This window comes from Tursiops truncatus, chromosome 4 (assembly GCF_011762595.2).
Source record: "Tursiops truncatus isolate mTurTru1 chromosome 4, mTurTru1.mat.Y, whole genome shotgun sequence".
NCBI lineage: Eukaryota > Metazoa > Chordata > Mammalia > Artiodactyla > Delphinidae > Tursiops > Tursiops truncatus.
Genome location: NC_047037.1, coordinates 135,199,809 through 135,217,127, shown reverse-complemented (window position 1 = coordinate 135,217,127; position 17,319 = coordinate 135,199,809). Strand labels below are relative to the sequence as shown.

The 17,319-nt window shown below is 40.5% G+C and overlaps 1 protein-coding gene across 3 annotated transcripts in view; it reads right to left on the bottom strand.

The window, feature by feature from the left end:
- The window catches only part of MORC3 (MORC family CW-type zinc finger 3), a 41,998-nt gene extending 28,456 nt beyond the window's left edge, over positions 1-13,542 (bottom strand). For 2 of the 3 annotated variants that reach the window (XM_073804489.1, XM_073804487.1), the window contains exons 1-5: positions 13,363-13,542; positions 4,534-4,606; positions 2,681-2,813; positions 1,306-1,519; positions 617-765 (exon numbers count right to left, since the gene is read on the bottom strand). In XM_073804489.1, the coding sequence (XP_073660590.1) occupies positions 617-765; positions 1,306-1,519; positions 2,681-2,813; positions 4,534-4,606; positions 13,363-13,401 (608 nt within the window). In that variant the 5' untranslated portion in view covers positions 13,402-13,542. Of the gene's footprint in view, positions 1-616; positions 766-1,305; positions 1,520-2,680; positions 2,814-4,533; positions 4,607-10,450; positions 10,625-13,362 lie in introns of those variants that run through there. The other variant, XM_073804488.1, reaches the window with a different exon arrangement.
- Between the last annotated feature and the right edge of the window lie 3,777 nt (positions 13,543-17,319).

Genomic DNA, 17,319 nt, shown 5'->3' with positions numbered 1-17,319 from the left:
AAAGAAAAACGGAATACAGGTGGTCAGAAAAGCACAAGAATTAAAGGATTTTAGGATTATCACTATGTGTGCTTTATTCCTATGGTTCAACAGATCTTAGGTCTCTCAATATCACACATTTACCCTAAATTTTAGAACTTTATTTGCAAAGGATTTTATCCTCACAAAGATTTAGCAACACAGAAGTCTCATTTGTATTATTTTTCTCAACAGATGCTGAATTGTGCTTAGCTTTATGTAATTAACCAAACAGACAAAGATTTCTCTAACTTACTCAAGTTGGGACTTGTTGGCTGGGCTTTATCTTTTCGTTTCATTTCTCTTTTTTTTTTGAGGAGAGGGATGGTATAACCAAGAGCGAAAATAGAGTGCTATGGAGACAGAATGGCAGGGCTAGGAAATTTATTTTTAGTAATATGAAATTATCTCAAATTGAAGCCAAAGTAGCCTCAATAAAATACCCTTGGAAAAGGTAAATCATTAACTATGCCATAAAATGAGGACCTTCCAATATATTTGCACTCTTGTGTGACAAAGCATGAACGTAATGAAATTATTCCCACACATGCGCTTTACTTCCCAAATGGTTAACAACTAGCTGAGGTCTACCGTTTACCTTCTGAGATTCCAAATGATGATCCTTGTCCCCTTCTTACCGATGACAGCATCAAGCTCTGCCAGTAATTTCTGTTCCGTAGAAAACAGAGAATGTTCCAGAATTGCAGCAAGACTCGCTTTCGATTCTGTTAAATTAATTATCTGTCGTATATCCTAAGTTAAAGACTTAGACCAATGGCGTATTTTTCACAATTACAATATGGAAACCAACTCAAACTAACTGAAAAACCATTTCCTAAATTATTTTCTAAGTTTTAAAATGATAGTGTGATTTCAAATGAACACCAAGAAGGATGAAGTATGAAGAAGTTTATTATTATTCCTACTTTAATTATTTCCAATATTTGAATGTTTATACAGAAGACATTTTCCTAAGGATATCTTGCTTTTTCATTTTTTGGTGAAAATATCAAGCCAGATCATAAGCTTATCAGACCACAAAAAGACTGAAATAAAGAAGCTTAACATAAAATGCAATCGCCTTATGCTAAGGATTTCCATGGCACAATTCCAATAGAGAAAACAAAGGGACAAACATTTAGCCCAGATGTAGAGTAGAGGCAGTGGACAGGAACAAGAGCTAGAATGGAAGGTATGATTAAAAAACAAGAATCTGGAGGAGGGCAGAAGGATGGAATGGTTCAGATTATTTCTTCATAGTTTCAATTTCAAAATCAAAAGGATATGGTCTTTGTTGAATGCCACTATTGGGACAACAACATGTTCTGCTTTTATGACTTCCAAGTAGGTCTGAGACAAGAAGCCCACGCTCATGCTTTCTCCATTTTTGGTAAAAACCATTGCATCTTTACCCAAACGCATAGAACCTGACTTGAAGCCATTCCCATACAATCCAACTGGGACGTGACCATTCATGGTGACTTTGTCACTGAAGCCAAAGCTAAAAAGAAAAAAAAATTTAATAAGTATGTATAATCTTCATTTATGTTAATTCAAAAACTGTAATACCAAGTAAAGTGCCTAAGTTTGAATGTTAGCCTCATCCTTCCTTGCTGTACAATCTTGGGCAAATTACTTTTAATCTATATTGATGTGTTTCCCTATCTCTGAAAAGAAGGAAACCAAATCCACATTATAGGGATGTAAAGATTACACATACTAAAACAGGAGCTCATTGCCTGGCACATCCCAGCTAAATGGCTGAATTATAATTTAGGCTCCAGGGACCTTGAGATTTCACCCCATGAAATCTCTTCCTCTAAGAGTGAAGGGTTCTCTTGTTCTCAGCAAGCCTGCCGTACCGTGATTATCGATCGGGTGAACCTGACTTTTTTATCAGTGTAAGGAGTATTTGAGAGACAGCAGAAAGGCCTCTGAGGCAAATCCTCCCTCTACCTCATACCTGTACTGTATCTTAGCTTCTATTTCAGGCACAGTTGGCTTCATCCTGACATCCTATTCTGTGACCCTAGAGCCCAAGCCCTTACAACTACGCTACTTCCTCATCCTGTGTCACTTTAAAATTACCAGTCCCCATTCCCCAAAGTGGTAAGTTTTATAGGAAATAGTAGCTAAAACTATTTCCACTAAAGCACAAACAACTGATGTCAATGTGCTACAACTCTAAAGGAATGGTGGAATTTTAGATAAGTCAGAAATGGGGAGCGGGTGATGAGAATGGCAGGGACTGCTTAATAATCTAACAGTAGGGCTTCCCTGGTGGCGCAGTGGTTGCGAGTCCGCCTGCCGATGCAGGGGACATGGGTTCATGCCCGGTCTGGGAAGATCCCACATGCCGTGGAGCGGCTGGGCCCGTGAGCCATGGCCACTGAGCCTGCGCGTCCAGAGCCTGTGCTCCACAATGGGAGAGGCCACAACAGTGAGAGGCCTGCGTACCGCAAAAGATAAATAAATAAATAAAAATAAAAATAATAATAATCTAATAGTAGTAGAAAATGACAGAAGACTTAGGAGAATAGAGCACACTGTGGGTATAGCATTTCATGTTTAAAAAACAAAAACTACAGGGTCTAAGTATGACACATGAAACACCTGAACTAGGTAAAAGCAATGATTTTAAGGAGTGTGACACTTTACATACCTCAGCATTTTATGTAATTTGTCTGAAGTCATACCATTCCCATTATCAGTGAATGTCAGGCATATATGGTCATTTATCACTGTTTTGTCAATCCATATCTGTTTAGCATTCACATCAGGATCGTAAGCATTATCTGAGAAACGAAAGTTTTGCGAAATTTTGATTCTGCATTTTGAAGAAGAGCAATTAGTTCAGAACAACACTTTGACAAGCAACAGAGTAATATATTTTAAGGAAAATTTAAAAGCTGAAATGTTTTAGAACTCCTAAGATTTGACAACATGAAACTAAACTGTACCATGCTATATACTGTTCATTGACTATTACAGAATTAACTCTATCTAAAGCCCTCCATTTGTTATATAGAGAGCAGAGACTGGTACCCACTACACTGAAAAAGTGTAAAGCCAGAAGAATCGCTGCACTGAAGAGATGATCAAGACAGGAAGGTCTTCTTCTGCCCAAAGAACTAGCCTAGCTATCATAAGGGAAACTGAGAGCTGAGTGTCAACAGCACTGCAAGTTAACATGGAAGGTCCACAACAGTTACTGAATAAATGAGAAAGCAGTATGCTAACCTATACACACAGATGAAGGTTCACTTCTACCCAGTTCTTCAAATTGTAGTCCTTTTCAATCTGACAGAAGTTTCTGGTGGCTGGTACATTTTTCTAATCTCTGTACACCTCACCGTTTAACACCCTTGCCTAGCATACTTGTTTCTCTCAGAACAGGTAAGTATGAGGAATATATCAAAGAAAAACGAAAAAATTTTCAACAGTAGCAGTAATAAAATCAACTTGTGAACTATCTAAGATCTATCAGAATATCCCTGACTAAAAATACTTTTGAGGTATATTTTCAAGTCTTCATTATAATATAAATAATGGTTCTCAAACTATCCTTCTGTAAGTCCTCAATTAAAATCAAATAATCTTTTTCATCAACCACCTTAGCTTCATAAAAAAAACTTAAAAATCCGATACACCACAAAGAGCACCATGACTTTCAGTTGCCCAAACCCAAAGCTAGAGAAGCACTATGATGAACAACCCCAGGCTAAGTAGCTCCTCCCATTGCCATGAATAAGAATGACCGTGAATAGCTGCAACGTTATCTCATTTGCACTTCAGAGTCTACATCTGAACAGCACATGTTAGCTGAGAGACTCTGGAAAATCTAACTTCACCAAAGAAAAGAAGGGTTCTCAAATTTTCTTTCTTTTCTTTTCCTTGCACATCCAACATAGGACCCTTTCTTGATAATGAATCTAAAGAATTCCCAAGAATTCATGTGCACTAATTTTACCAAGAAAAAAATCATGACCCATAATGCAAATCTGAACACAACCTTGCCTCTTTCCTCATGTTCATTAAAACACTTTTAAATATAATCTTATACCTTGATCATTCTATCTACTGGAAAAAACCAAGAATTTATTATCACAAATCTAACATAATATAATCCTCCTAGTTACTAACACCAGAAAAATTAATCCACTGTTATAAATATTTTCAGACTATTAAAAAAAACATAATTCTCACTTTTTGGCAATACACGTATTTCTTTTATAATGGACTAAAAATATTTTCAACATAAATGCTTTAGGACTTTGCAAATTAAAATACTTTGATAGTAATATAGGGAAATACTCTGAGTAGGGAAGGCTGAGCACTGATTAACTTGACATCAGTTTGAATAGTTGTTATGCTAGGTAACCTTTACCAATGTTATCGCTGAGATACACTTTGGTTTTTTTTTAAAAGCACATCTGCATACTATTTTTCAATAAAAAGCTTTTTAGAACTTCAACTGCAAGCAACAGATTATATACGAAACACGCATTTACTTACCTATTAATTCAGCAACCGCACTAAATGGCCAAGTGTGACTAGTAGAATTTGTATGTAAAAACTTCGGGCAAAGCTGAAATAAACCAATGATTCACGTAAATTAATTAAGGTCTTACTTTTGAGAACAGACGCCAAAATAATTTTCTGTCCCAGTATTAAGAGAGACCAAGCAAGAATGACTTAGCTGCTTGTGTCAGGATATACCTGGAAGACATAACCCGGAAAATGAGATTCCTGGAAGATATGGCTGTAAATCAACTAAACAGTTTCTCATCAAGCTGTGCTGCAAAACCCTTGCCTCCTGTGTCCACCAATCCAGAGCCATATCATTAAGTGCCCAATCCCAAAGCTATCCACCCTACAAGACCTACCTCAAAATTACCATGAGATAAAACTAAGACTTTGTCAAAGGGGTGTTTTCTCCTTCAGTGCATTACGCTTAAGAAACTTAGCTTTGTTTATTAATCAACAGGCTTTTCTCATGGTCTCTCCAAGTTCATTATATCAACAGTTGAACTTGCAGCCCTGGAACAGTATACATCTATAAAGCCTTCAAACAATGTCAAATAACAGTTCAAATGCAACAAACCTTCTTGACCTCCAGAGATTTTATGTCTGATTCATGGTAATACAGTATGGAAGAGTATGTTAATCAACCTCATGCTATAGGGAACTCTCTAAATTCCTGAGTAGTGCAGATATCAAATGCCTAAAAATGTACAAATGGTTTAAAAAGGCTGAGGCTTGGAAATTTCAATATGCAGAGTATTTCCATGAAATGAGGACTTTTTTGTGTTCATTTTGAACAGATTATCTCATATTTAAGGGGGAAAAAAGAGGCACTTTAAGTGTTTCATGTGAAGAGCCCTAGAAATATGATTAGATTATAAATCCAACCAGCTGCATTTACAGTGTTCAGCTGCTGCCACAAGGTGTCAGAAAGAGGTCTACTTTTCCTCTGTCCACCCTCGATTTTAGACAATCCCTAAGCATTTGTTTACTATCAGGTTAAAGTACACATGTGAAAAATAGTATTCTGTAGAAGAGTGGTCTTCGAACTGGAGCATATGTAATTCAGACCTTCTATGGCATATTTTCTATAGCATACATCCACGTAATAATGGTGTATAAGGAATTCCCCAACTTTCTAAAACAAGGGTTTTTATAAAGAAAATCAATTTCCAGGCCTTCATCTTCTACAAGAAACCTTTTGTCAAATTAGTATACCTGAGTCCTGTCCCAGGCCCTCCCCTTGCACAATCATCAGTCCTCCATTTATAAAAGAATACATAGTGTACTCCTCACCCATTCTAAATCTTACTATGGGGCATGGCTTTGGGGTGTAAAGCCTCTGGCTACCCAAAGCAGGAAAACGATTAAATCAACACCAGAAACCCTTAGAATAGTTTCTGTCTTTGCTCTCAATTTTATGAATTTGTTAGGTGTGAAGTCTGGAGTTAGAAATTGGGTATTTTGGTCCATGTTGTAATACTTTGATTTTAGATGTACGGCAGACTGTGGGCAGACTGTCAACTTACATTGAATAACTTCATCCTATATACCAACTCCAAACTGACATGGCACACATTGTTCTTGAGTAAGAGTCCCGGGGGAACAAAGCAAAGAAGGCATCAGTAAGAAAAGATGAATGCTAAACAGTGGCTTTTTGGGTATTTAAACAAAAGCATTATTTTCAACTACTCTTAATTCTCATCTCTCGAACATGTCATCAGCTGGAAAGAAAAACACCCTTCAACAGCCAACACACACACACACACACACACACACACACACACACACACACACACACACACACACACACACACACACACACACACACACACACACACACACACACACACACACGGCATGGACTGTGGAGTATCTTTAACTAGATGTGTGATCCTGGGTAAGCAACTTAACCCTCTGTGCCTCAAGTTTTATCATCTGTGAAAATGAGGATGATAATAATATCAGGTTACCAAGACATTAAGAGAATTAAAAAACTTAATATTTATAAATGCTTAGAAGAACACCTGGGACATAATAAGCATTATAAGTGTATGTTTTTTTAAAAAGGTAAGTATACCCTTAAAGGCACAAATGAGCTCATATATAAATAAAGAAAATCCTCAAGGGCCTCAAGTAAAGAAGGAATTAAAAACTAAAATAAAATTTGAAAATGTGGATTAGAGTGGGGTGCTTAACTGGAATACAAAGGTTTCAATTTTAATGGTGACTCAGGGATAGGAGACATGGCAGAAGAGAAGCACGCACTTGAAGTTACTGCCCCCTCTTACTTCCTCAGTAAAAAAGGGGGTGGGGGGAATATGCCCAATGGGAAGCTTTCTGTTTTGCTCTGGACTCTAGGTTAAAATCAAACAAAAAAAGTGTAACATGAAATTCTGTAAAGAGGCATGCCTTCACTTGGGTTAAGCATTTCAATTTATATAACCTGCAGAACCACTGTGGAGACACAGCCTCAACCAGACTGCATAGGATTCTCCCAGAGACATTATTTGGGGAATATTTGAGTACACAATCTAAAATAACATTTAAGGAAACAATCCACCAGGAGAAAATATTAGCAGACAAGATACAGTAGTATTAGGCATTGCCCCCCAACACTAGGTAAAAGAAATAACAGCCTATAAAACAGGAATCTCTTGAAATAACTAGACATTTAAAAAGTAATCCTCGGGCTTCCCTGGTGGCGCAGTGGTTGAGAGTCCACCTGCCGATGCAGGGGACACGGGTTTGTGCCTCGGTCCGGGAAGATCCCACATGCCGAAGAGCAGCTGGGCCCATGAGCCACGGCCGCCGGGCCTGTGCTCCACAACGGGAGAGGCCGCAACAGTGAGAGGCCCACATACCGCAAAAAAAAAAGTAATCCTCCCCTCCAAAAAACACACAAAAATGACATACAACGAAGACCACACATATTTTAAAGAATCAATAGAGGGACTTTCCTGGTGGCGCAGTGGTTAAGAATCCGCCTGCCAATGCAGGGGACACAGGTTCAAGCCCTGGTCCAGGAAGATCCCACATGCCGCGGAGCAACTAAGCCCGTGCGCCACAACTACTGAGCCTGCGCTCTAGAGCCTGTGTGCCACAACTACTGAGCCCGCATGCCACAACTACTGAAGCCCACATGCCTAGAGCCCATACTCTGCAACAAGAGAAGTCACCACAATGAGAAGCCCATGCACAGCAACGAAGAGTGGCCCCTGCTCACCACAACTAGAGAAAGCCCGCACGCAGCAACAAAGACCCAACGCAGCCAAAAATAAATAAATAAAAAATATATATTAAAAAAAAGAATCAATAGAACTTTTAGAGTCAACAAATAGTCACAAATTTAAAAAATCATTTAAATATAAGATGGAAGCCTGAACACATGGACAGTGTTTAACTCTGCTGCCTCCCGAAGCCGCTCTATAATGAAGGAAAAAAAGGGGCAGAAACCCAGAAGAACAAAAAGAATCAAAGAAGTGATTACTAATAGCAGACAAAATAGTCAGTAGTTTGGAAACTGGAAAGCACAGACTAGTGACAACTGATTTAATAGCCTGGAAAAAGCTAAATCCGAAGCCTGTAGGAGATGAGAAAACCAACCAGAAGCAGGTCAGGAACCTTGGCAACCCCAGAAAGTCTTAGAAATTAGACTTTGTACCTTTGAAGTAAAAGATACTAGAAGTTGTATGAAAACAAGATAGGTTGAAAGTCTTTAAAAGAAGAAAGATTCCCCAGATCCTTCTTTTAACCTGAGCAGCCCTTCAACTACCCTCAGCAAACCACGTAAGGCTGGAGGTCTGTTCTCTGGAGAAACTGACAGCGGCAGGCTCACAGACAATCAAAAGCAGGTGGGTTAAAAGCAGGTCAGCAAATAGACCAGAAATAAACCCTCTCATATATGGTCAAATGATTTTCCACAAGGGTATAAAGACCATTTAATGAGGAAAGGACAGTTTTTTCAACAAATAGTGCTGGGAAAACTGGATATCCATAAAAAGAATGAAGTTGTGGCCTTACCCTATACCATAAACAAAAACTAACTCAAAATGGATCAAAGAGCTGAAACCATAAAACTCTTAGAAGAAAACATAGAGGAAACCTTTTACGACATTGGACTCGGCAATGACTTCTGAAATCACCAAAATTTAAAACTTCTGTACATCAAAGCAGCAGTCCCCAACCTTTTCGGCACCAGGGACTGGTTTCCTGGAAGACAATTTTTCCACAGACTGGGAAGCGGGGGGTGGGGATGGAGAAATGGTTCAGGCGGTAATGCAAGCGATGGGGAGCCGCAGATGAAGCAGATGAAGCTTTACTCGCTCGCCAGCCTCTCACCTCCAGCTGTGTGGCCTGGCTCCTAGCAGGCCATGGACCACTGCATCCAAGGACACAATCTACAGAGTGAAAAGGCAACCTACAGGATGGGGGGGGAAATCTGCAAATCAAGTATCTGATGAAGGGTTAATATGTAGAATTTACAAAGAACTCCTACAACTCAACAACAAGAAGACTACAAACAGATTAAACAATGGGCAAAGGATTCAGATATTTCTCCAAAGATGCTCAACATCTCTAATCATTAGGGAAATGAAAATCAAAACTACAACGAGATACCGCCTCACACTCAAAGGGTTGGGTATTGTTAAAAATCAAAACAAAAAATACAACAACAAAAGCGGAAAGTAAGTGTTGGGGAGGCCATGGAGGAACTGGAACTCATGCGCATCCTTCGAGGGAATATAAGATGGTGCAGCCACTGTAGAAAATATAGAGGGGGCTCAAGAAATTAAATAGACATTTGCCATAGGATCCAGCAATTCTAATTCTGGGTATATACTGAAAAGGATTGAAAGCAGGGTCCTTTTTTTTCCTCCGTAATTGAAGTATAGTTGATTTACAATGCTGTGATAGTTTCAGGTGTACACCCAAGTGATTCCATTATACATACATACATATATACACACACAAAGATATGTGTGTGCATGTGTGTGTATACATACATAGATATATATATAGGTATGTATACACACATACTTTTTCCAGACTCTTTTCCAGTATAGGTTATTACAAGATATTGAATATAGTTCCCTGTGCTATACAGTAGGTCCTTACTGTTTTTTATTTTGTATAAAATTTATCTATTTTGTATACAGTAGTGAAAGCAGGGTCTTCAAGAGACATCTGCACACCCATGTTCACAGTAGCATTATTCATAATAACCAAAAGTGGAAGCAACACAAATGTCCATCGATGAATGAACAAAATGTAGTATATTCATAGAGTGAAATATTATTCAGCTTTAAAAAGGAAAGAAAATTTGATACATGCTACAACATGCATGAACCTTGAGGACATTATGCTAAGAGGAACAAGCCAATCACAAAAAGACAAATAATGTATGATTCCACTTACATAATGTACCTAGAGTAGTCAAATTCACAGAAGGTAAAACGGCCAGGAGCTGGTGGAAGGGGGAACGGAGGGTTATTTTTTAATGGGTACAGAGTTTTAGTTTTGCAAGATGAAGAGTTCTGGAGATTGGTTGTACAACAATGTGAATGTACTTAACGTACTGAGCTGCACACTTAGAAATAGTTAAGATGGTAAATTTTATGTTATGTGTATTTTACCATAATAGTAAACAAATGAAAACCAAATTTGCAAACTGAACAATGGGATACTCCTATCTCCTTTTCCCTGCTTCAGAAGAGCTAGCAGCCAGGATTATATAAGCCATGCAGGAGACTAGATGTAGAATTCCTCTCTGGAAAACGGAATGATTTCTAAAATTTCTATCTGGTTCTTTTACAATTGTGCCAGGCCATTCTGGATAGCTTTTTTTATCCCTCACTTGAAAAAAAATTATTTTACAAGTTTTAAAAGTTATTTTAAACATACTTACTTTATGGTCTAACACTTCCATTCTTTACGGTCAACAGATACTGACAGAGAGTGCTCCAACAACACTGCTGGCTCCTTCTACCTGATCACCCAACACTGAAGCCCACCAAAGGACTAGCTCTACTCGGGTATGAACATCCATTTTTTTAGTGTCTCACTTGGAGATATAAGTAGAAGGCTGACCATCTCCAGACATTTGAGAATGTGTAAAATTAGAATAAAAAACATACAGTAAAAAGAATGTAAAGAAACTAGAGGCAATGCAGTGAGCAAAAGAAAACTTCAAAAATACTATGATTAATATACCCAGAGATAAAAACAAATATTTTGTTGAGAAAGATTTTTAAAAGATATTCAGAGAATAAGACAGTGTTTATAATAATTAAATATATGGTAAGAGAAAGGTAGGAGATGAAACGGAGGAAATCTCCCAGAAAGAAAAAGCAATGGGAAGGAAAACAGGAGACAAAAGAAACCAGAAAAATAAAGGGAAAACTGTCACCAAATAAATGAGAAAAATTTCCATATATTAAGGACTTGAGTTTCCAGCCTAAGTACCAGTACATAGGACTCTATTAAACAATAAAGCATGCCTTTAAAATTCTAAAAAGAAATAATTTCTAATCTAGAATTACAAACCCAGCCAAATTATATGTAAAGAGCAAGGGTAGCAAAAACATATTTCCAAGAAAAGACATAAATTTTCTTCCCATGTACTCTGTTCTCAAGAAGCTACACCTGTTTTTGGAAAAATGGATAGGCTTCACTGCTAACAGTAAAAAAAAAAAAAAGCCGCAAATATTTACTGAGTATTTATGGCGTGAACAGGACTTTTGTAAGACTTTTACAGGCACTGGCTCATTTAAACTAACTTTCCAGTGGGTAAGATTATTATTCCCACTCTTCAGGTCACATATACAGTTATCAGTCAGGATTTGAACCCAGGCATGTGAGCTCCAGAACCAATGCTCTCAGTCACAAAATGGTATTAGCATTTGAGAGCTATACCAAAGGAATAAGCAAGCCTTTATTCCAACAAAACTTCATTTAGGGAAAATGAAATGTCTATTTCACATAATTTTCATGTTACGAAATATTATTCTTTTATCTTTTCCCGCCCAACCATTTAAGGATCCTGTGCCATACAAAAACAGGTGGCAGGCTGGATTTGGCCCATAAACTGCAGTTTGCCAACTCCTATCCTAAAGCAAAAGACCAGTGTAAATACACTCCAGAAGCTGCAGATGGGAGATTTCTGTCAATGAGGTTCCAAACGGCCCATTATTACCCACAAAAGAAAGATTTAGCACATGGACAGCTGCTACACCCAGAGAGCCAGCTAACAACAATGCCAGTCTCTCAAGACTGTTTGACCCTTATCTTTGCTCCCGGTCTTCTCAATCTTGAAGAGACAGAGATAGCAACTTGGGAGGAGCTGGGGAATGGGGAAAAGAATCAAAGTGCAGAAATAGCAAGAAAAAAAAAAAAAAACCCAGTTCACTCCTTTTTTCTCACCACAGTTTTCTGGGCCAGAATTTGGCCCAATATGAGGGGAAAGAGCAGGGCTTTAAAATGAATAAGAGCTTTAAAAGTAGTTAAAGTCTGACTTAAGTGTACCTGAGGCTAATTGGAAAGCATCAGAATCTGTCCAGATTCACCCAGGTGAATTAGCAAATAATGTTTAAAGCCAGTGGTAAGAAAGAGTAAAGTTCCTGTCTGTCTTCCATCTACTAAATACTATCTCATTCAATAAACCAGTTAGGTAACCAAAGAGCCTTTATTCCTAATATGTAAAGAACACTCACAAATCAATAAAAATACCCCTCAAAGAAAAAGAAAATAGAAAAATGGGCAAAGGAGATGAAGTTGTTTTTTTTTTTTTTAAATTCCAAACCAAAAAGGGTGAAATGTGACAAACTTTCAACTTCACAGTCAAGTAAACGTAAAGTAAACAGATACCATTTCACACTCATCAGGAAAAACGTTAAAGTCTAATGATACAGATGTTGGCAGGAATCTGGCTAAATGAATGCAAGTCAATGGGCAAAATACCATTTTTAACGCAATGGTATTACCATTCGAATAATGAGATTGCTGCAGCAATTCTTTGGCCAGCACCAACACCCTTCAGAGAAGAGGTACATTTTTGTATAACAACGCCAACTTTTTAAGGAGAATCATGTAGGGAGGCCACGCCCACACCTTAGGCTGTGAAATTTTAATTCATATTGTGTGACCGCTCCCTCCGAAAAAGACTCACAGATACAAAAAACATGCTCAAGGATCCCCAAGAACCCGAGACGCTCCGGAACAGACACGACCCGGAGACTAGAGGGGAAACGGGAGAGCTCGGTGGTGACCTAGTAGCGATTTGGGCCCGAGGGCTTAACTGGAGGGAAGCGGCAGGAATTTAAATGAATCAGGAAGACTAGTCCCAGCTCGCAGCACCCCGTCCCACCGCCAGGAGGTCAAGGCCGCTGGGCATTTCTGGCAGCAGACCACCTCTCCCTCCCCCTCCGGGACACTCCGCGGGCCCGCAGGCCGGGATGGGTCAGAGGCCCCGCGGTCCGAGGGGCGGGCCGACTGGCCGCCGAGGCCTCGCCCTCGGACGACAGCTGCGGAGCAGCCAAGAGGGAGCCAGGAGGAGGGGCCGCGGCCCCGACCCGCCCCGAAGCCGCGGAGGCAAAACAGAAACGCAGCCCGGCGCGCGCCGCCCGGCCCTGCCCTGCCCGCCGCCGAGCAGCTCCGCCGTCGGTAGCGAGATGGCCGCCGCCGCCTCCCCCGGCCCCGCCGCGGCCCCAGCCGCCGCGCCGGGCCGACGAGTCGCCACCGCCCACTGCCGGCCCCCCCCTCGCTTGCCCGCCTGCCCGCCCTCCTGGGACACGGCCCGCTCCACCCCTCGCGGCTGCTCACCGCGCTGAGGCGGATCCCGCTGGGTGGCTGCGCCGCCATCTTCAGCAAGTTACAAAGCCAGGACCGGCCTCGGCCGCAATCCGACTGGGAGGCGGCGGGCGACAAATGTAGAGCCCGCGAGGTCCCTCCCACTTCCTGGGCGGAGCGCGCGGGTGACCCCGCCCACTCACTTCCGCCTCCTGGCGCTGTGGAATTGGGAGTGTAGGGAAGGTAAATCGCACTGGGGGTTAAGGGAGCAGGGACAGCGGGAGAGATAGGAGGCAAGCTCCGGGGCCCTGCAGAGTAGGGCGCATGCGTGAGGCACCCGTAGGCTCGAATGGGTGACTGCGGTAACTGAACCTAGAGGCTTTGTCAAACAGTAATCAGCATGGAAGCCGCAAAGAGCTTTATTTGGGATCTTGGGAATTGCAACTGGGTATAGGTGCCAGCAAAATAGGAAGAGTGTTTGGGAAAGAGAAAGAGTCAGAGGCTTATAAAGGCAAAAACCACAAGGTTGTTAAAGTTGTCTTGCAGGAATTATGATTGACTTTGATGTAAAAAGGAAATATTTGTCCTTAAGGGATAGACTGTCACTAGTTATTTAGGGTAAGGGCTGGATAAGTATCTTGAATTTCTGGAACATCGTGCTGGATACCTTTGTTAGACGATAGATAGGTGGTCAAAAGGTCAGATTCTATCTGGGCTGAGACATGCATAAGTCACTTCCTCAGTGGCCTCTGGCTCCATTTTAGAGAGATCTCTTAGCAACACCTACTCCTTTTTGATTTTCCTTTTGCAGCTGGAGGGCCCCAAGTTTGAAGCCGGGTGCCATGGGTGTTGGTGACCCAAAAATGTGCACTTGAGGTGCTTGACCAGGCTGGACATGAATTACACTGAAGAACGCCATCACATGCCCACCAGTGTCAACGTGATTTGAAACCTTATTAATGAAATGAAAACTGTACTTTTGGGATGTACCTTGAAAATTATCATTCTGATAAAAGGAGTCCTTTCTCATATTGCAACTTATTGAGTCCTTTTGCTCGTGCACATTTATTCAGTATCGACTTTGAGCTGGGCCTTGGGCTAAGTTAGTAGTATATAGAAATGAATAAGTTGGGACTTCCCTCGTGGTCCAGTGGTTAAGACGGCAGGGGGCATGGATTACATCCCTGGTCAGGGAACTAAGATTCCGCATGCCATGAGGCGTGGCAAAAAAAAGAAAGGAAGGAAGGAAGGAAGGGAGAAAGAAAGAAATGAATAAGTCAAGGGCTGTCAGATACTGTGGTTAAAGAAAGAGTTAAAAGGTTTTTAAAAATATTCACTGCATTTTTACAATTGTAAAAGAAATACATTTTCTTTGTAAAAATTCAAATAATACAGAAATATAAAACATAAAATTTACCCCAATACCTTTACCAGAACATATAAACAATTTGGCGTACATTACTTCAGATTTACTATATGCTAAATATTGGGTTGGCCAAAGAGTTCCTTTGGTTTTTTCTGTAAGATGGCTCTAGTAGCACTTAGTTGTCCTTAACTTCATTTGAAACAATTTTGTTAGATTGCATAGTGATAGCTGTCATATCAGCGTGCACTTAAAAAAAAAACAACATTGGGCTTCCCTGGTGGCACAGTGGTTGGGAATCTGCCTGCCAATGCAGGGGACGCGGGTTCGTGCCCCGGTCCGGGAAGATCCCACATGCCGCGGAGCGGCTGGGCCCGTGAGCCATGGCTGCTGGGCCTGCGTGTCCAGAGCCTGTGCTCCGCGGCGGGAGAGGCCGCGGCAGCGAGAGGGCCGTGTACCACCAAAAAAAAAAAAAAAATCAAAATTGGTGAATTTTTGTGTAGCCATTTTAATATTGAAGATGAAAAAAAAGCAACATTTTTGGCATATTATGCTTTATTATTTCAAAAAAGGTAAAAACACAACTGAAATACCAAAAAAGATTTGTGTAGTGTATGGAGAAGGTGCTGTGACCGATTGAACATGTCAAAAGTTGTTTGCGAAGTTTCATGCTGGAGATTTCTCACTGGACCGTGCTGCTTGGTCGGGTAGACCAGTTGAAATTGATAGCGATCAAATCGAGACATTCACTGAGAACAATCAGCGTTATACCACACGGGAGATAGCCAACATACTCAAAATACCCAAATCAAGCGCTGAAAATCATTTGCACTAGCTTGGTTATGTTAATCACTTTGATGTTTGGGTTCCGCATAAGTTAAGCAAAAAAAACCTTCTTGACTGTATTTCCGTATTTCTGCATGCAATTCTCTACTGAAATGTAACAAAGATGTTCTGTTTTTACGACAAATTGTGACGGGTGATGAAAAGTGGTTATTGTACAATAGTGTGGAACAGAAGAGATCGTGGGGCAAGTGAAATGAACCACCACCAACCACACCAAAGGCCGGTCTCCATCCAAAGAAGATGATATTGTATATACGGTGGGATTGGAAGGGAGTCCTCTATTATGAGCTCATTCCAGAAAACCAAACGATTAATTCCAACACGTACTATTACCAGTTAGACCATCTGAAAGCAGCACTTAACGAAAAGTCTGGAATTAGTTAACAGAAAATGCATAGTGGACTTCCCTGGTGGTACAGTGGTTAAGAATCTGCCTGCCAATGCCAGGGACATGGGTTCAAGCCCCGGTCCGGGAAGATCCCACATGCCACAGAGCAACTAAGCCCGTGTGCCACAACTACTGAGCCCACGTGCCATAACTACTGAAGCCCACGTTCCTAGAGCCCGTGCTCCGCAACAAGAGAAGCCACTACAATGAGAAGCCCGTGCACCACAACAAAGAGTGGCCCCCACTCACCGCAACTAGAGAAAGCCTGCGCACAGCAGTGAAGACCCAACACAGCCAAAAAAAAAAAAAAAAGCCATTATCAAAAAAAAAAGAAAACGCATAGTCTTCCCATCAGGATAACGCAAGGCCACATGTTTCTTTGATGACCAGGCAAAAACTGTTACCGCTTGGCTGGGAAGTTCTGATTCATCCGCCATATTCACCAGACATTGCGCCTTTGGATTTCCATTTATTTCGGTCTTTACAAAATTCTCTTAATGGAAAAAATTTCCATTCCCTGGAAGACTGTAAAAGGCATCTGGAACAGTTCTTTGCTCAAAAAGATAAAAATTTTGGGGAAGATGGAATTATGAAGTTGCCTGAAAAATGGCAGAAGGTAGTGGAACAAAACAGTGAATACACTGTTCAATAAAGTTCTTGGTGAAAGTGAAAAATATGTCTTTTATTTTAAAAACCAAAGGAACTTTTTGGCCAACCCAATACTATTTACAATATGGAAGTCTAGTTCCTCTGCAACTTGCATTTTTGTTTTATCTAATTATTTCAATTTGAGGTTTTTAGGTTCTCAAATATTTTTGAATAAATGAATGAGGAAATGTTAAAAAAAAAAAAAAAGCCTGTGTTCTGTTGCCACCCTTGCTACTGACCGCTGGGTTCTCAACTGAAAAAAAAAAAAAAAAAAAGCACAACCTAAAGGTTGAGAATTATGTTTTATTCGGTGGACATACCGAGGACTTAAGCCAAGGAGACAGCCTCTCATTAGCTCTGAGGGACTGTTCTGAAGATGTAAGGGGGGAGCCAGGATATATAGGGGTTTTTGCAAAAAACCCAAGTAGTCGGAGCATCAAAAGATTACTGTTAATTAAAGAAAACCAGACATCTCCAGTTAGTGAATTTAGTGCTTTTTTAGCTATGGGGAGAGGCAAGAGTCTGGGCTTATTGAAATCACCACTTCGATGTACACTTAACTCTCTAGTGCCAGTATCCTATTATTCTCCATCCTGAATCCCCTCAGTGTGTACAGTGGGTGATGGCTTGATGGCCACAACATCCTTTCTTTACTGATATGGCAGATGACATTCTTTGTCCACAGAGTAAACGACATGTGGAACACCTAAGTAAGAGTGCTAGTTGATACCATTTGCAATCCTCT